This window comes from Anser cygnoides, chromosome 2 (assembly GCF_040182565.1).
Source record: "Anser cygnoides isolate HZ-2024a breed goose chromosome 2, Taihu_goose_T2T_genome, whole genome shotgun sequence".
Lineage (NCBI taxonomy): Eukaryota > Metazoa > Chordata > Aves > Anseriformes > Anatidae > Anser > Anser cygnoides.
Window position 1 is genome coordinate 152180315 of NC_089874.1, and position 20481 is coordinate 152200795.

The 20481-nt window shown below is 42.9% G+C and overlaps 1 protein-coding gene across 4 annotated transcripts in view; it reads left to right on the top strand.

Annotated features, from left to right (window-relative positions):
• The window catches only part of NSMCE2 (NSE2 (MMS21) homolog, SMC5-SMC6 complex SUMO ligase), a 129909-nt gene that overhangs the window by 18157 nt on the left and 91271 nt on the right, over positions 1-20481 (top strand). For 3 of the 4 annotated variants that reach the window (XM_066990737.1, XM_013185015.3, XM_066990739.1), the window contains one exon: positions 11447-11553. In XM_066990737.1, coding sequence (XP_066846838.1) covers positions 11447-11553 — 107 coding nt within the window. Of the gene's footprint in view, positions 1-1583; positions 1779-11446; positions 11554-20481 lie in introns of those variants that run through there. The other variant, XM_066990738.1, reaches the window with a different exon arrangement.

Sequence of the window (20481 nt, forward strand, 5' to 3'; positions counted from 1 at the left end):
CACACCCGGTCTCAATTTATATTCTTTTTTTTTTTTCTCAAAACCACCCCTTTAAATGACACAAGGCCCCACAAAGTTCTTTCTTTTCTCCCGTGGACAAAGATAACGGTTATCTAAAGAAATGCTGAGAGATCATCTTCTGTAGTGCACTTTAAGCTATCAAACAAATTCCTGTTTCCTCTCAAAATCATAAATATTTGCGCACATGTGAGAGACCTGAGCAACATAGATTTGCATTGTTCTTTTTTTTGCACAGAGATGTGCATTTTCCATATGATAACAAAACAGCAGCTCCTCATAGGAGGAGAAATTCTTGTCTGAAGTTTATGGAAAATGAAATTCCAGCAATGGAAAGATTTAGCTTTGTCACTTACCAGTATGCAAGCAACAGAATGAATGCCACATAGCAGCGATTCGTGCCAAAAAGGGGAGATCTGCCAATTCACAGAAGAGGTTTTATGCGAAGGCAGCCTGCTAGAGGCAGGATGAATTGCTGGTTCTCATTATGCCTGGAGTTTGTGACCAGACTTTGCCTTTGCCTCGTCTGTGTAAGAGGATTAGGTTGTGGGTGTGTTTTTTGTTATTTGTGTTTTTCTTTTCCAAGTCATATTGAGGAATTACGGGCTCTGAAAGTCCTATCTTTGACACTGCTGCATGGTTAGCACTTTGAGAGCACCATATCAATCTGTGATTCATGCTGAATTAGGTGTTTAGTGTGGGAGACATCACTTGACCTTCACTTACGTGAGACGCTGGTGTTCTGGGCTGCTATAGTCCAACCTTGTTTGCGTCCTGTTATCAACAGAAACTCAAAAATACCTAAGGCATGTGGAAGTTATCTGCATTTCTAACAAAGAATTAGCTTTGGAGAGGATACTCGTTTCTCTTTTTACCAACTTTTGCAAGACAGAGACATTCCTGATATACTAACAGATCAATATTTATGATATTAAAAACAAACCTTTGTATTGTTAGCTATCCATTGCAAAACTAATTTCTCTCTAATTTATTGCAGTGTGCGTGTGGACCAGTGTCAGCTGTGCTGTAAGATCCATCACCGCTCTGTCCATAGTGGTACAGAACTTCAAGTTGCCTGCCAGCCAAATTTATGTAAAAATTTGAGCATAAAACTGGATAGTTGTTCTGCCCTGAGCTGCTTGCTGCTGCAGCTGGAGTGCGTGTAGTCCCCTGGCTAGTTAGCTGAGGTCCAGTCCTGCTCTGTCTGGGACCACTGCTTCTTTTCTCTGGCTTCTGAAGTCAGCAAAGATGGGTTGTCGAGGCAGAAATAGAAAAACTTAGAATGGGAGACTGTGTGGGTTCGGAGGAGAAAAGAAAAAAGTTATGTTTGCAAAGTCTCTAATCAAAATATTTGACATTTAAAAGGCAGACTTATTTTGGCCTTTCTCCTCCCCCAGCTGTTTCACTTTAGGTCAATAATGTTAAAATTTCAGTGCTGGAACAGCATTCATTGGTGTCTGCGTGATGCTGCTGCTGTTGGTTGGGGAAGACTAGCTTGGGTTCTGTGTTCCTTTTGTTTGGTAAAATAACTATGGCCATTAAACTGAGCTGAAATAAGTCAGTGCTGGATTGTCTTGAAGTGAAGGATTGCCTTGAAGTGAGGGCTTTTCTTTGTCTTACTTTCCCATTTGATATCTATTCAACTGCTTGAACTTGTACCCGTGCAGATTGGCGCTTTGCTTGCACGAGAAGGAGCAGCTCTGAGCCTCAGTGGGACCAGTTTGTTGGGCGGCTCGTGTGGAGTCCTGGCACCAGTGAAGGTATGGGAGGATGCAGTGAGGGACCGAGAGTGAGACTGCCTCTGTACTGAAACTGCTCTCGGTCTCTTTGAGCAGCGACTCTCCCGTGCTTCTCTCCTGCGTCACAGCCCCATTTGCTGGCCGAGCTGCATCTTGTGACTCCAGTTTCGTGTGGTGCCACATGGAGCATGTCTAGTCGGCGCAATTAGATTTTGAAGCTGATATATCAGCAGCAGACTCGGATATTATTATAGCTGGAGCCCAGAACCAAGATAGTTGCATTTACTGAAACATTAGATCTGATTTAATGCTCTCTGATGAGGCCTCGTTGGCTTGGTCACAGAGCTAGGCTGCCTCCAGTTCTCTATAGAGACACGATGTGTCTGAGAATTTTGAAGGACTTGGGTGAAAAAGGTTAATTTTCCTATCTTTGCTGCTTGTCTTTTCCTCCTGTTTCCCCAAAAGTCAGTTTAAGATGGAGGAAGTTCTAAGTAGCTGCATTTCGTTTGGTGAGGATACAGTTTGAATGAGCTTCTCTCAGATGAGAGTTAATAGATTCATTAGTGGAAGCAAAGTTTATTTTGTAAAGATCCTAATGGTATTGTTTACTGTTAGATGATAATAAATATGCCTCATATTGTGGACAGACTTGCACTTCACCCTAAAGTATTTATTTTCCACGTGTCGATGAAATTTAAAGTAAGAGAAGAATCAGTTATTGACCACAGGAAGCGTTAACTCTGACTGGTAAAGAAAGAAGGAGGGGATTATCTCTGTGGGACTTGTGGTGTGCAAGCAGAAATCTTGTATTAATACAGAAGAAATTGTGCTTCCTAAAAAATAAAAATCCAGCCTGTTGGAAGTCAGCAATGTGATTTTGCTGGTATTCCTTTACGAGGGAGGTGATAGATCCAGCAGCTTATGAACCTTTTATGGGAATTGGAAACACCCATTAAAAGTCTTGAAATAAAAGAATTTTAAGTAGCCCTTCTAGAAAGTGTTCTGAGGGATCAAAGAAAAACAATTACAACACCGTAAGGAGGATTTCCCTATTCCTTGTGAGGCGAGTATTTAATGCAGAGAAATTTTTGCCCCCAAAATTCTGATCTTGCCAATGTCAAATCTTCAGAGGAGAACGAGGGTAGGTCTCGCCAACCTTCCCATCGCCAGTTCTCAGGCAGGCTGGGTCAGCAGCAGCTCGGGGCTCTGAACCACGCTCTATTGTGTGGTGCAGACATGCCCACGCCTCCACAGGCAAGAAGCTTGTTAGTCATAGGAAAATCCTTTCCCATTAAAATTATTAGTGAATGTTGTTTTCAGCCTCAGTTTCAACGTATGTTGAAATCCACTGAGAAGAGAGGGGCGTATATATATAGCTAGGAAAATAGAGGGGTTTTAGAAATTATTGATTTCGTGAGAGATTGAACTGAGATTTCGGTGTGGAGATAACGTGTACATTGTGCTTGCTTGGAAAATACAGGCGTGGTGCTTTTACCTATTTCTTGGCAAACAGTTTGGCTTTGGGTGTTATCCCCCCTGAAATTCCACCCGGCTACAGTTTGCCACCCCCTCGAGTGGGCTGGTACAACTGGTTACATACCTGCACTGTAAATCCAGTTACAAGAACCATTGTTTGGGGGTTTCTTGTTGTTGTTGTTGTTTTTTGCTTTGGGGGGACAACACTTGGATTGTTTCATCAGTCCCATCTATAGCATGGTGGGGTGAAAAGTCATATAGTCCCAGCAGAGGAGGAAGGTGGAGGAGCAGCAAGGATGGGCGCTGTGACCTGTGGAACTGCCTCTGTTGCCAAGGGAAAGGTACATGAACCTTGGTATTTAATTGCTACTTGTCTGTCAAAGTAACTTCTGTTTCTGTTCTTCTTGGGTCTGTGGTATAGGTGGTTTTGAGGAATGATGATTTACTCCTTACTTGAACAGAGCACAGTAGTTCTGGTAGTTCTGGATAGACATCACCGTAATACCAGAAAACTGATACAGGATTATGAAAGGGGAGAGCTTGACCTGCTTCTCCAAACTCTTGCATCTTGTAAACGCTTTATTCTCCTTTCAGTGCTCCTTCCTACTAGTTAGAGTTTGTTAACTTTAAATTGGTCTTTCTGCAGAACCAAATAGGTGTTCGTTGGTAAAATAAAGATTAATGTCACCATGTCCTTGTAATTTACTAAGGAGAGAATGACTGAATCATAGAATATTCCCAGTTGGAAGGGACCCACAAGGATCATCGAGTCTGACTCATGGCTCCACACCGGACCACCCAAAATTCAGACCATGTGTCTGAGAGCGTTGTTCAAACACATCTTGAACTCCAGCAGGCTCGGTGCCGTGACCACTGCCCTGGGGAGCCTGTCCCAGTGCCCGACCACCCTCTTGGTGAAGAAACTTTTCTTAACACCCAGCCTGACCCTCCCCTGATGCAGCTTCATGCCAGTCCCTTGGGTCCTAAAGAGGTGCTGGTCAGAGAATTCTTTTTTCTTTTGTCTGAAGGGTTTGGCATAGCCTGGTAGTTGCATGGGTCTTAATATATAGTCAAGCAAGGATCCATTTTCATGTGGGTAGGTGTGCATGTACTAGCTGTTCCTTTTCTCAGGACTCTATGAGGGACACTCAATGCAGAGGTTACAGCAGGAGAAAATACGTAGATATGATATAAAGACTTCCTTCTGTTTGCCTCCCATAGCGAATTGTATTTATCTGTATGAAAGATTAGGTTGTCTTTTTGTTATTTGTGTGTCTCAGCCTAAGTTAAAGCATCTGTATTTGTGTTGAATAACATTTTATTTAGGAGTTTATACAGCAAAACCTGTCAGCACACGTTGGAGTGTTTGCTAAATGCAACTCTCTGTGAGAACCCTGTTTGTTTCACTAGGTATTACCCCAGTGTCAATAAGTGTTTGGAGATACTGCCCTTCCTTACCATGCAGTCTGTTTGGATACCGTGGCAGAAATATCTGGTAAGCTCTCAAGTCTGAACTGGGATCATTATGACTTTTAGCCTTCCCCTGATAGTCTTTAAGAAAAACAAGCATTGTAAGGAAGGATCTTTCAAAAGCGCTGCTGGCCTAGTTCTGCTGGCAGTAGACTTTAAGGGAGTTTCATGTTGAGCAAAAGTTTCATGATTACTTTGTTTTAGAATAATATAGTAAGTTGTTTTCAAAAGTGGTTAGTAATACTGGGTACCTCAGCTGCTCCGTGCCCACTCTGAGATGACTCTTGTTTTCAGAACGTGTGCGACACCCACTCTCTGAAAATGCTGTCCCCTTGAAAGGGTTCAGACTGGGCATTCAGAAAGGAGGCACCCTGCGTCGTCCATTTCTGTTGAAGTTCGGACTCTGTCTACAATATAAAGCACTCGGGTTTCATGTCTATGGGATTGGCAAGAGCCTCCTGAGTCACTGAATCTTGTCTTCCCGTTTCAGACAGTCATAGCCTACAGGGAAATGGCTTGTAACACGAGATGAGTTTTCTTGTCAGGAGCAGTTTGTAATCTAACAGCCACTCTTGGCTCATCTTACTTTAAAAAAATAAAATGTAAGCATTGAGAACTGAATAATTGAAGAGGTTTTTTTCTTTTCTTTCAGTTGCTGTATAAAATAAATGTTTCAATGCAGACTGCAAACCACTGCCTTTTCCTCTGCAAAATAAAACCTCAGAAGACCTGACTCAGGTGAAGCAAAATGTTTGACCTGAGTCCAAGTATTGTAATGTGATTTGGATTTTTTTAAAAACAAAAGCCAAAGAGAAAATAAGCTGAAGTTTTAGGAGCCATTCACAGGTGAGAGTTCTGGCGGAACTGTGGGCACGGTCAGCTAACAGAGTTCTGCTGTGCTGGTTTGTCCCTGGCAGGTTCCAGTAGTCCTTTCTCCCACACTCATCTCTTTTCTTCCCCCTTTCTCTTTGGTAGAATATTGGAAACTCAGATTCAACTTCCTTCTTTGCTTGAGAGGTATTTGTAGATGTGAACTCGCTTTCATCCACCTTCCAGAGGGATGGTTTAGAGACGAGGTTGTTGGTTATTGAGGAGTATTGCAGAATGAATGAGGTTGGAAGGGACCTCTGGAGGTTGTCTTCTCCAAACCCCTGCTCAAGAAGGGCCATCTGCATCTGGTTTCTCTTTCTATCACTGATGCCATTTCATTTTGTAAGACATACCTAATTTTCACTAGAGTCCTGGTATCTAGGTGAAGGTGTAGGTCCGTAAAATCACTGTTGCACACTCAGCCTGTAACTCTGTCTGTACCAAAGCTTTCTGCGTGAGTGGAATGACTTCATTAGGAAACAGTGAAGGAAATCCAGCTCGAAACACACTGCAACCCTGTTAAGGCATTTCCTGAGAAGCTGGAGGCGTCTTTAGGACTGGCTTCTACTGTAAGTAGCTTCTGATTGTTATATGGAAGGAAGTTTTGCAATTACTGCCCCGAGTTCCCTTTACTCCACCAATTGTCATTCCTCATATGGTTGTTGGCACTCTGATCAGCAATAATTTTTCTTCTCTTGCTAATTGCAGTGGTTAGTTCCGTATCCAGAGGGCTTCACTGCCATTTTTGTGCATTCCAGTTTCAACCATTTCTCTGGCTTTCACGTGAAGACACCTGCATTCAGGAGATTCAGTTTCAGGACACAAAACAGCTTTTTGCCATTCCTGTGCATTACTTCTAATTTCTTTCTGTTTACAACTTTCTGTACTAGGCTGCTCTTTTTGCAGCCTAATAAATAGATACGTTACAGATCTGGGAGATGAGGCTTAGAAAGAAATCTTCAGTGAGAGTTTTCTGAGGAGCTGTCCATATATCTGGAGGAGGAAACGTGGAGGATTATCCTGAGTGCTGGAGAAGCGATCAGCCTCCTGTTTAAGTTCCTGTTGGTCTGTATGGTCTGAGTACCATGGCGGGGTGCAAGTACACCTAGAGAGAGGAGGGAACTAACGTTGTGGTTTCCGCCGTAGGTCTGTGCCGTCTCCACTGAGCATCCAGACAGTAGGAGGACATCTTACTACTGTCTTCTCCAAATGTTTTGTGTGAATTTATTTATAAAGATTCATAAAGTGTAGGCTAGTTGTTACATTTTTTTGTTTTTCCAGATGTGTTGTCCAACTTTAATTACAAACAGGTTTGAGTTGACTAGAATTGGGGGCAAGGAGATGGGGCAGGGGGAGTCTGCACTTCTTTTTTTAACATAATTGCTTAAAAAAAAAAAAGGCCAACAAAAATGCTTAGCTGTATCCTGAATTGAGTATGCACGTTCTCCCGCAGAAGATGGAACTAAATCAAGGAGTCCTAGAGCCTGTATTCCCCTGCTGTCAGCAGTAACTTGAAACCTGCTGGCCAAGCGTGTGTTTTTTCATGCTGCTGGTGCATATGAAGACAGCTGCCTACTACTGCTATTGCTGTTGGCTCGAGTGACAGATGTTTGTGTTGCATGTGTTCTAAAAGTCTGAAATCCGCTGTCAAAATCTGTGGGCAATGGTTTCCCATTCCTCTTTTGCCTCGTACAATGGGAGAGCCTGATGGAAAAAACAGCGTGTAGCCTGGAAATTAAGAGTAACCTAATATGTAGTGCAAGAGGTAGAACTCCCAACGTCCTGTTTTGCTTAAAATTGAAAGCTTGGTTTTCGTTAGCCAATAATACGAAGATGTCAATGTTAATATTTATGTTAATCCACGCTGTCTGTGCTTAACTGTTCATTTTATGTGCTGTTATACTTGGAGGCTTAGAGCCCGCCTGTAATTTCACGATACGCCAGACTACTTTGTGTTTCAGATAGTCTACTGTGGAAGTGAATGATTATTTTAATTGGTATGTGTTGGCTGGAGGTCAGCTCTTACACCATAAATAAGCAAATAATGATGTGGTTAGTAACTTTTGCACAGAAAAAGAGAAAAATCCTTTTTTTGTGAAAAATCTTCAGAAATTCACTAACTTGTGGATGTATACTGGGAACTAAAGTAAACACTAAATATGAACTCAGATGTTAGAAGGAAAACAAGTTTGGGGTAAATGGGGGGTGTTTTAGACAAGTGCTAATATAGAAAGTGTTAAAACAGAACTGATTTGACTATCCTGTTACTGTAACTTCTGTTTTAGCACTTTGGGGTTCATGATATGTAACCCTGCCCTGATTGATTACAGTTTGAATCAGCAGTAAGGCACCTGAGCATGATCAATTTGATCTCGTATTAGAAATGAGAAATTGAACTCTTGCTAGTCTCTTTATGTAGTTTTGTTACTCAATTTGTAGGGAGGCTTTTCGGAGTAATAACCCGATTGCTATTATAAAGAGAGTTCATGGAGTCATGTGAGCTTGAATTCAGTCTTACGAAGAGTGGACATACAGCCAGCTAATTTTAACATGATGCACATGAGCCTTTGAAAATGAAAATTATGGCCTTGAACTGGGCTTTCTCTGAGTAAAAGATGTAACATTGCAAAATGTATAATCTCTGGGTGGTGAGGGTAAAGGCTTGTGGAGAAATGCTTACTAAACTGAACATATTTAGCCTAGATAACAAGGAGACTTAACTACAGTATGCAACTTCAATGGTATTTTGTGGCAGTAGCTAAAAGCATATGCAGAGAGTTTGCAATGCATTCCTTAGATATGAATTAGAAACAAGATTAGGATAAATTTTGATTAGATAGCAGCGAGGCACCCATCCAGTACTCGCAGAGTGTTCGGTTTTGACGTTGAGTTGGGTTGTTGGCTTGCAGAGTGAAAGGTCTGAGTGCTTCGGAGAGTTAGCTGGAGCCTGGTCGGAGGGCACTCAGCAGATAACGCGGTCCCGGTCTGATGGGAGAGGGAGAGTGCCTCGAGTCTCTCTCTACCATGAACCTCCACCGCCTTTCTCACAGCTGAAATAAAGGTGGTGGTGGGGTTTGCGGAGTGGGTAACACACAATGCCATTTGAATGTTTCAGAAGCCTGATATCAGAAATAAATTTTGGTTCCTCGTGTGATTATAGCGCTATTAAACTAATGGGTTGGTGGCATTTGGGGGGGGGGGGGGTGAGTTGCAGGATGGTGATTAGAAAAGACAGGTAAGTCTTTCTTTCCTAATTTCTTCTTCCCCAGTAAGATGAAGTCAGCTGGGACGTTCTTACTAGTCTGTGGGGGTGTCTGTTGTACGGAAACATCGAAGCTTCTGGGATCCCTGCCTCGGTGAGCTGTAAAACTTTTCACATCCCCATACAGAAACCCACAGCTTCTCACCATGTGTACACAAGGTCTGCTCCTCTCCTTTCCAGGGAGTGGCAGAAGTGATCTTAACTCACCAGGGGAAAGGAGAGTGGTGGGAGCGGAGGAGCCATGCACAGGAGCGTTATTGCAGTGTCTAACGTAGGGCTGTGATAGTTCTGTAAAGGCAAACGGAATACCCTGTAATGTACGTTTTCTTTTAGGTCTTCTGTAGAAGTTAGGAGATGAGTGGAACAACGTGGGAGACTTCATCTTAGCTCTCAGTACCTTGAACTGCAGGTAGAAAATGTGCTGCAGTATCTGTCGAAGGGCAGAAATAAGGGATGGCCATCCTTGACCTGTCTACAGTCCTTCAGACCCATCTCTATTTCCATCATGCCTTCAGGGGCATGCTCTGGTCGTGTGTTAGTGACGGACACATTCAGAGCTTTCACAGTATATACGAAATAACGCATATAGCCTCATGGGCATGGAAGACCAGGGAGACAGCAGTGACTACTGCTGAGACTTAAACCAGGCCGGTGGATGGGAGGAATGGTCAGGGCGTGAGGAATGTAGAGCAGGATACAGTTAGAGATAATGTCCCTCTTCCCTGAGCGGTTCCAGCTCTTTGCGCTTTATTTTAGCATGCTTCTCCAGTGCAGTAAGATCAGATGAAGCGTTATTATTCCTTATCTACAACTTTTTTTGAACTTAGGACAGATGGCGTTCATACGGCTCTCTTGGTGTTCAACAATGCGCTTCTCTTCCCCTAAAAAAATAGATTTAGGCCGCTCTAGTTTCTTTATGCTGTGGATATGATTCATTTTGGCCATGGGAGGAGAATGACAGTTACTTGCTACAGAAACCTTTCCTGTGATTCACGGAGTGCCATTTGTGTCAGCCTTGAAGGAGGCACTTTGTATGCTTCCTAGCAGGAAGGAAGGAGAGCACGATCACAGTTACCAGATAGGGTACGGAAACGGGGTGGGAGGGAAGGGAAAGGGGAGAGGGAAATGCTGATTATTCAGAAGAAAGTTGCGGGGATGCCAAAATTCTGTCTGCGCTATCCATTCATCTACTTAATGAAGAATGGGTACATACCAAGCCTGGATAGAATTACGGGAAACATCATGACTGTAATCGCCGTGTTCACAAAACAGTATGGCTTATTAAGTATCTTTTTTGGGTAAATGTATCTTAACACTTTTCCTTCTGTCTCCTGGATCCGTCAATGTGGTGTGCAGCTCTGTCCTGCGTGACGCGTTTCAGCAACAACTTCAGGTTCTGCTCGAAAGCCGGGACAGCCACGCACGGTGCTTTCTGTTAGCTTTGTGCAGGGAGGGATGTTTGTGCTCCAACGTACTCACACAGTTAGCGACTTAAGAAGTGTGCTGCCTTGCCAAATAGGAAAGCATTTTGCTTTATTCACCAAAAAAAAAAAAAGGGAAGAAAAAAAAAAGGAAAAAGAGCTATACAGTGATTTTCTTCCTGAAAATAACAGCACAGCTTAAGGGTACTTACACTGCTTGTAAAGGAGAACACTCCATTAAGTGACTGCCCCTAAACTAATGCTGCATGACAAACCTTGGGGCTCTTCCACACCTTCCAGCTGTTTTTTCTGTACCTGGAAACTGCAGAGTAGGAGTAAAAGGGAGCAGGAGAAGCAGAAAGTTACGTTTCCTAATACCTTAATTTCCTGAATGGCTTCGGGGTTGTGGCTGGCTGTCCTCCCACAGGTGGCAGCATTTGGTGCGGTACATGCACCTGTGTCAGGAGTTACCGCCGTGCCTGCTCAGCCCTGCAGCACCCACGAAGAGTCCTTACCCAGCTGAGGAGATGCACGGCAGGTCAGAATGGGAAAGCAGAGGTGTAGTTAGAGATGAAAGGGGTGAAATTAGGAGCAGCGCGGCAGAGAATGAAAGTGGATGTGAGTTACTAAGCACGTGTCCTTTATTCATTGATTTTTCACTGGCAATTAAAGTTTTACTGTCTGATTCACCATTACTATTCAGTTTTCCATTGCTTCCTGGGTTATAAAATGCTGGCTCTGTTTTGATTTTGCACTAGCTATGTTTATTGGGGACAAAGGAGTCTAGTTATAGCCGTGGACTATACTGTACTGAGAGGGCATTTCAGTTTCTTCTGAGTATTTCTGAGGCCATGTGATGAGTCATGAAATATAACTTTTGCAGAAAATATCCTGATTGCCTAATGACTAGGTGCTGGTAGATGAAATTACACACACTCTCTCTTGTTCACATGAAACCAGGGAAGTGTCCTTCTGAGTAAGATGTTTGTTCAAGTTACCCAAGAAATGTCAAGGTTTACAGTTGCAAAATAGGAAGGAGGTACATGTCTGAGGAGCTTGAAAGCACCTGCTGTGCCTTACAGATGTTGTAAGAAATTCACATTAATGCTTGTCTTCGTATCTGTAAAGAAGAAATGCTGCCTGAAACAAACACAGCTGATCATCCCTGTACGAAATATTTTGTTTTGCAGATGATGTGGAGGATGTTAACAGTATGGAGAAAGTCATGTTAGAATATGCTGCAATGGACAGAGAACTCAATCACTATATGAAAGCAATTGAAGAAACAGTAAATCAGGTAAACTGTCACCTTCTATTAGTTACAAAAACACGTCCTTATTTAAATGCATCTTTTAGTAGATACAAATGTTACGTTAAAAAAAAAAAACAAACAACAGAATTTGGGAAAAGTAATCTTCAAACAGTATAAAATACTAAAGTTGCCAGGACAGCAATTAATTTTTCTTCCTGCATGCAGCGTGATCCAGTTCCTAATTACACATTTGTGTGTTACTGCTTTCCACAAAACTCTGGCACCAGTCAGAGTACAGGACGAGCAGCACTTTGGGAACGCGGGAGGGCCGTGTAGTTAGGTCACCGGCGTCTTGGATGGTACCGGCTTCGCGCTGCGTGGAAGATGGGAGCTGCATAACGAGTGATTTCAGGAATAAATGCGTTGTGGTAGGGGAGGAACTAGTGGTGCCTGGTTTCCAGCATCTTTCAGCCCACATGGATTTGCTGATCCTTAATAAAGGCCTCCCCATGCTGTGCCCGTGCCCCCTGCCACCTGCCCAGCCCCAGGAGCTCTTTGTCCAGGCCACCAGGCCCCTGCTGCTGCTTCACCTCACCAACAGCCTGGGGCTGTGGCCTCCAGCACTGCCCAGCCAGTGGCAAGCAGGGTGTCGAAAGTGTGGGTGCAATGGCAGATCCATGTGTTGAGAGAATCAGCTTCAGTGCTGGCTGCTCGGTTGCTTCATTTTCATCAGGAGGGGTTTCGATGGACATCAGGAACGATGTTACCGTGAAGGTGGTCCAGCACTGGAACAGGCTTCCTGGAGAGGTGGTTATGCCCCATACCTGCCAGTGTGCAAGAGGCATCGGGATAATGCCCTCATGAATACGCTTTGGCTTTTGGTTAGCGCTGAAGTGGTCAGGCAGAGGGACAAGGTGATCTCTGAAGGTCCCTTCCAATCGATGCCATTCCATCCCATTCTGTCCCATCCCATCCCATCATACTCAGAGAACTCAACTTTAAAAGTAACCTATTTTGGTATCTGCAAATAAACTTCCAGGCATCAATTTTGTAGGAATTTCTCTAGAGGAAGCAAATGCATGTCCCTGGTTTCCCTTCAAGGTACAAAATCTGCATTTCAAGGTACGCAGGCGTTAGAGCATTTCAGCTAATTTTTTTTTTTTGTTTTGCTATTTTTAAAACAAAGGAGAGGAAGCAATGCATTTTTGCACTAGCTCTATTCTGAGAAATTCTGACAGGTTTTCTTTTAGTGAGTTTTTAAAATCATCCTGAGTCAGATGCTCAGCTGAAAAATCTTCATCCAAATAATTAAATATTGCATGTTTAAAAGGAGCTGGAAACTATGTCTGCAAATGTTGGACAGCAGACGCAGTGTTCCCCATGCAGTATTTAAATACACATTCAATGCACATGTCACCATAATTGCAGAACTGCTGGTTTATATTTCTCAGAAATGGGACGGGTCAGAACTTTTTCCTTTTCTATGGAATATTCAGGATTTTTAAAGCTTTCCTAATAAAACATAAGGTAGTGCTCACGTCATTAGTGATTAATGGTGTATACCTGGACTTCAGTGACACATGGTAAGTTTACATTTTGATTGTAAGCTGTTAACTAAATGATGTGTTATTATTGTAACAATGTAATAGGAATTTCAAGTAATTTTCAACAACGTACCTTCTTTCATTATTCCTGTGTATCAGCAAAACACTTTCTTCATATTTTAGGAGTATAAAGAGGAAGTCTGTGCCTCAGCTAGCAAAGTGCTCAAATCCTGTTTGCTTCGGATGCCTTTACTCATGATCTTTAAGTTAAGCATAGGCTTAACTGTTTGTCAAAGCAAAGGGAATTTCGTGGGCTTAGGTAGGGCAATGATACAGTCATGATTTTTGGACTGGCTTCAGCAGCATCTGTTGTGTGCACATCTATGCTTGTGTGTAAAGAAAGCAAGTACTGGAAGGTTGGTTTTTTTTTTTTTTTTTTTTTTTACCCCTCCCTAATTTAACTCATTTAGATTGTGTCAGACTCCTCCTTGTTTTGCTGAAACAAGCTCCTTCCCTGTTCGTTCATTCCTAAGACTTCAAAAACGCAGCTCCAAGATGTTGAACGCATTCAGGGGTCTGCGTAGATTATAAAGTCAGTAATGACTAATTTATTAGCCTCAAGCCATGCTTCTCCTATCTTTTTTCCCTACCTCACTCTAGGGAATTTTCTGTACTTTCCACTGCCTGCATTCTGAGCAAACCTTTCAGAATAAGAGAAGGAAATGCGTATAGGGTTCTGCAGTAGAACAGAGATGTGAATTGTTCCCTAAAAACTAACAGCTCGTGCTTTGTTTTGGAGGATAGCTGCACGCCGTGCCTCCAGCACTGCACAGTGGATCTCCAGTTACCTGTCAGAGATCAGCTTCAAATCTGCTTCTGGGAAACAAAGATACCGTTGCTGAATTTAGGTCTGCACCTGGAGGTAGCTGTGGAAAGGCTTGGGTTTAAAATAGCCTCAGCTGGCTTTCTCCCCGGCTCCATCTGAATTCCTTGCCTGAGGGCTTTCCCTGGGAAGTTGCAGCAGGTCATTCAATTTCACAAGCAGACCGGGTTTTGTGTAACTGCATTAACGGTGTTTATCTCAAGCTGGAAAACACATTTTATCCGATTATTTTTGTGAGGTTTTCTGCTGTCATTTTTTCTGATCTGTTTTTTTCAGACAGCAGCGAATCTGAAAGCAGGTTGTATGCTGTGTTTCACCTCCTAATCACCTGCTTGTAGTCAATGTCCAGCTGGGAGTTAGCAAGATAAGGAGATGGCATCAGTTAAAATTCCTGATTTATGGTTTTATTATGTGTACATTTAAATGACTGGCAGAAAGATACTGTACAAAAGAAGTACGTATTGTAAATAACAAGTAACTAGTGCGAGATACAGTTACGTGTTCTTAAATGGGGAGTTTTTATTGGTTTGGGCTGCAGTGGATGGAATGCAGAAGGTGAAACATATCAGCATCGCCTTCTGGTTGAATCAGCAGCCTGTTGAGTAAGAAGTGAGCAATTGAATCACAGTGTTTCCAACAATAGGCTGTGGGAAACCCTTTGACTGTGGAAACTCCCTGTGCCACTGGATTTTCTTGTAACTGTGGAATGACTGGACTCCTACTGCTGCTGCCTTCTTGATTTTTTAATGAGTATTTTCGAAAGAACTTAGCCAATATTTGGGCCCTTTCCATGCAGTGTCAGGGCAACGCTCTTATTTTTAATGTAGCAACAGCAACAGAGGACTGAGGGAGCTGCAGTATCTCTTGCTGACTTCATACACAGGAGTGGCCCAAGTGATGGGGACCCAGGCTGGCTTGGCCAGCTCACGTGTCTCCCTATTCTGGGAGAGCTCTCAAGCGGCCGGAGTGCCAGCATACTGTGCCTGCTCTCTCTCCCACTCTGCTTTCTAGGTTAGAAGGGATGTTGTCTGGGGACTCCAGTTGCTGTCTCTTCTTTTCAAGCATTTAGCTTTTTGGAGGGCTGTAAGAGCTGGGGTAAATTTTCTGAAGTCCCCAGGCTTCTCTAAATAAAATGAATCACGAGATACTCTAGGTCTATATAGAGAACAAGGAAGACATAACTAACTCTCCTAATGTTGCATTATTCCTGCCTCTCTTTTCTTCTCCTGCACCCCCATGTCTCATCTCTCCACTAAATTTGGCAGGGAAAGAGGATCTGGCCTTTTCTTTTTTCCCTGCGTATTAGAGAAGTGTTGAGTTTGGTAGTGGCACACTGGCAAAGGTGACTTAGTGCTTCCTGCTGTAAGTTACCGCTTTGCCAAGCAGTGATTTATCTTGCTTGCATCCTGTCTTCCTTTTGCTAAGTCTGAGCATTGTGAAGAAGCATGAAATCTAAGCCTGGGTGATGTGGAAGAAGAACATAGGAGGTGTGCTTAAGAAGAGTTTTCAGCGTCATACGAAAGAATGGCTGAGAGCTGGAAGAGGCAGATGGAAAGGTAAAGGGCTTAGGAAGTCAGGAATTCATATAGATACATGGAAAGGAGGCTGTTTGAAAGAATACTCTGAAAATGATGCAGTTAAGCTGGAAGAAATAGATGGGAGTATTAGAAGTTGTCTTGATGCTTGGGTTTTATCCCTGCCCCAGCTTTCCCATGCTGTTTCAGGTGAGTGATTTATACCAACGTGTCAGTGGCTGCTGATGTCTTCTGTGTTTCCTGATTGTCCTGCGTGGAAACCGATTCGAGCTCTTGAGTGCTTGAGCTCAGCTTGTAAATTAAATCAATGGGAATTATAGTTTGAACATGTGAAGTGAAATTAAACGTGTTCTTCGTTGTTTTTTGTCTATAAAAGTGCATACAATTGGCATAGGTGTGCATCTTGCATGGGAGTTGAAGTCTGGTTCACTCAGCCCTGTGTGCTGTTACCTCCTGTCAAGTGTTGAGTCTTTCCTTGACAACGACGAGGGATGCTCCTGTGTTCCTTATTCAAGAGCAGTTTTGTCTCTACAAAATATACAGGAACTACTCTTATATTTATTTTGTATTTTTGGTAATAGTTACTTTTTATTTATAAAATAAATTAATATAAATTTTATTTATTTTTGGTGCTAGTTCATTGCAGGGACAGTAGGGGGATGTTTGTTCGCTTTGTCAGTAATGTAGAGCAGATTCCTCAGTATTGACGTCTGTTATCTTCATGGCCAAGTGTATAGCTTTTAATCCTGCTGAGGAATAATTCCTTTTCAGCGCAGTTTTTAACTGACCTAAGCAGCATTGCAGAAAAGGAAAGGATCCTATTTAAAACTCCACTGTACAGGAAAGTCCAGGGGCTATATTTGACTCACAAACGGTTTAGAAGAATTCCAGCTTCTTCACTTAGCACATAATGCTCTCCTGACTTGGGCAATCCTCCTTGGCCTAAGAAAAACGAAAGGGACTTGCAGATAACATCTTTGGTACCTAGGCTCTGCCAGCGTAGCTGTGCTGGCACTGAATCCTACTGGAGAAGGCTCTGCCAGTATATCCAAGTCATGCCTTTTGACAAAGCAAACGAAGCCAGCAAAACACTCTGAGGAGCGGTAGCTGCACCTGCAGCGTGGGTTTTGAAGGAACAGCAAGGTCAACCAGGGGATGTGGTGCCACCTGGCCCCCGTGCTCCTCGGTGGCACAGCTGTGGCAGCAGAGCTAACGTGGTGACCATGTCCAGGCTGCATGGCTGGCACTGACAGTGTGATCAGTGACCCTGCTGCCTATTAAGAGACAGGGCTGGGCCTCAAAATCAGGTTGTCACTTGGTCTTCTGCACGGCTGAGTACCAGGAAGACCGTGAATCCCTCAGGATTGTTGTTTTTCAGCTGGTTCAGGACTGTGCCAGTGCACAGTGATTGGCACTGGGACACCCACTAAGGTGCTGTCATTGAAACCATTTTTGACATGAAGCTTCCTAAGGCCTTACTGGGTTTGAGAGAGGCTCAAGAAACAGCCTGGTTTGGTGCAGATGCTTTCTTAATGAGCACTTTGCTCTTCTTTTTATTCTTGCTACACTGTCATGACAGCATTTTTTAGGGCAAAATCCACTGGTGATATCTGTATCTGTAACTGTGACCTTTACTGTTCCAGCTGACTTCAGAGCACCGGCTCTGTTAGATACGTGCAACGTATCGGTGTTTCTTGATCCTGAAACTTTGCATGCCAGTCATGACAATTCTGAGAGCTTTATTTCCTCAAAAAAGCCCTCTGCTACACAGAAGCTGCTCAGGAACATATCTTTGAAGTCTGCTACCATGAAAATGGCTTAAGTGGGATTGATAAATCTCTTCTTGTGCTGGTAGGAAAAGTAGAAAGAGCTCTTGTAGTCTTTCACTGCACTTATTCTGGCTCTGTAATTGTAGAAGCCAATGAATCTATCTCAAAGTTCACATATAGTGTGCTGAAGTGCACCATCAGCAGCAACATTCAATCCCCTGGTGAAAGACACCGTATGGGTGCAGTGTTTTCTCTCCCATCAAACAGCAAATAGATTTCTGGAGAACTTGCTTCATCTTTTTACTTCTTGTTAACACTGGGTACTTCCATGGCCATTATTTTGGTACCACAGATGCTAGTTGAAATTGCTCTTTACTTCTTAGTTACGTGCTATTTACCAATGAAGCCACTTCAGACCAATAATTCATCTCACAGAATAAGCAAAATATGGACATTGGGTCAAATCCTTCCCCTGACTGATGCAGGACAATAGAGGAAAATAATATGACTGTAGTTGTGCCTCTGCATAAGTATAGTGCCATAGGACTTACTAAAACTTTTGCAGGCAGACTTAATTCTTGCATTTTCTGGCTTTGGAGTTCTTTAACTTTTTAAAGTTTATTCTTTGCAATTCCTTTGACATAGTTTATTATAACAGCATAATGCTTGCTTCGTCTCCAAACTGCAATACAAACAGTGTGGCTCTGTTGTAGTCATGTGCTGCGTTTGCTGCAGAAACTGGGACAAGGATGCATTTCAACACATTTCTAACATTTACTTTCTAATATTTACTTTACCTTTCATGTCTGTCTCAATGAGTTGGGCTAAGCATTTGACGAAAGCTGATTTTTTATTTATTTATTTTTTAATTTCCCCAGAATTAGTAAACTATGTGTATAGTTCACTACAATAATCACCGAATGGGTTGGTTTGGAAGGGACCTTAAAGATCACCCAGTTGCAACCCCCTGCCATGGGCAGGGACACCTCCCACTAGACCAGGTTGCCCAGGACCCCATCCAACATGACCTTGAACACCTCCAGAGAGTGTTAATACATTAGAGTCCGCATTTAATAACCTGCAGTAAAAATACTTCTCTAGTAAGCGGTATATAAAGAAGTAGGAGTAGCGTTCTTTGATTGATGTGGGTTATATAGCACATCTTTAGTAGTGTCTCTGAGTGTCTCGCAGCAAGCATAAAAACGTGTCCTACTTTTTGGCTACTAAACCCTGGAAACCCTTGCACACACGCATAGGTTTGTTTGACTTCGCTGTGATTATTTGCATTTGTCAAGCTAAATGTTTTCCTAAATATTTGCAGTGTCAACTCTGTAGCTGCTGAAACGTCTCTCGGCTTGTGTGGGTAGAGGTGAGGCAGCAGGGGCCACAGCTGGTTAGCAGAGCGAGGATTTGAGGGAAAAGAAGTATACTGGACCTAGGACCATCAGATGGAAACGGGACCTCTGTAAGTGGGGTGGAAACGGGGAGAGTATTTAGAACAAATCTGCAAAATAAATCCTCAGGACTCTGTCTTAATATGAATGTTCATTTGTTGTGCCGGGCAGCAGAGCTGTCCAATAGGTGGGAAACCAGCCTGGGATGAAGTAAGGACTGGGAACTGTTCTCGGGTCTGCTAAGAGCTTATGTGGTTGACCCTTACAAATTGTTTTGCCCTGAGTCTGTGGGCTATGGTCCCGTGTTCCTCAACGCCACTTCTGTGCCGTACCGAATCGCCTGGTAGCACGTTCAGATAAGCCAGGTCACACGACATCACGCTCCTGCTGGCTGCGTGCCACCTGCAGAAGGACAGACGCTACCTGCTGGAGCATCACCCGGTGCAAAATTAGAATTGGCAGAGTGGGTTGCACTTCATCAGTGCGTCATGTGGCTGTGGTGTTTTTGATCTTGTGCTAGACATACTGAAACTGAATTTACTATCTGGTTCAACCACGATCTCCGTTTCCACATCTGTGAAATGTGAACAGTATCCCATATCCGTCTGTAAAGAGATTTATCTTTTTTTCTATCGGAAGATTTCAAAGCAATTTGAATTCAGCTTCGTTATGATTTTATTTGAATGCTCGGGATGGTAATTGGCAGTCTGAACTGTTTCTGGAATTCCAGAAGGTCACAGCAGAGAGCAACCGAGAGGCTCTGTGGTTTGGATCCCTGCTTTTCTAGGCAATGGCTGCATTTCAGAGTCAACATGAGTTAATTCTGTCTGGCTTAGCTTAGCCTAGAGCAGAGAGATAAAAATATGAAATGTAGGTGTTGAGGTAGACAGCCAGTACAAAGTAAAAGGCCATCTTCATCTCAAATCATGGATTTTTTTTGTTGTTGTTGTTGACGATGATGAAACTTCTTACTGGAAACACTGGAGCTGGAGCTTCACTAGACCAGTAGTGAAAATAGCCTTTCCAATTAACCATCTCATCTAGAAAGCTCCTGCTGACAGTCCGAGGATTTAAATGCTGGGGCCAGGGTTGGGGGGAGTGCTAAAGGCTGAATGATTCTCAGCAGCGGGGGTTTTGACTTGAAATTAATTTCTCCTGTTAATTGAACACACCCAGTTTGATCGGTGTCTTTGGGGAGATCATTCTGGAATGCCTTCCGTAAAATGTCTCTCTCCAAATGTTCGGTATTGTTTTAATTAGTGTAATTGTTTCCAGAGATTATATGTGTATGTTTGGTATTTTCATATTCCTCCCCTGAAAGTTTAAATGTTAGGCCACTCATTTAAACACGTGTATTCTTTCTCCGAGCGTGCTTTTACTGACCTTACCAATAAAAGCATTAAGCTCCCCAGATTTTCCCTCTGCATAATTCCTAGCAGCTTTATAATAAATCACAGATAAAACATTGCTTACAGCATTAACTGGATCACACTTTTTTTTTTTTTGTCTGGCTGCTACTACTGAGTGCACTGCATTCTTGTGACTTCATGATATGCATTGATCTGAGTGTCTGTCTTTTATTGAATTACATGCCTAGGGCCTTTGCTAAAATGGGGAGAACTGAAGGTTTGTGGAGCATTTCTGTTTTATTTTTTAATGCTGGGAGTTAAAGAGCAGCTTTTTGATGTTTCTTGTATTTCAGTAACTTAAATAATCGCTTTGGATCAGCACGCCCGCAACCTGTTCTGCAGATGTGGAATTGTCTTTCCTGCTCACCTTTCTCATTGCTCCTGTTGATGGGAGGTAGTGCTTTGATTTAAAAGAAAAAAAAAGAAGCGTGCCTTCTTT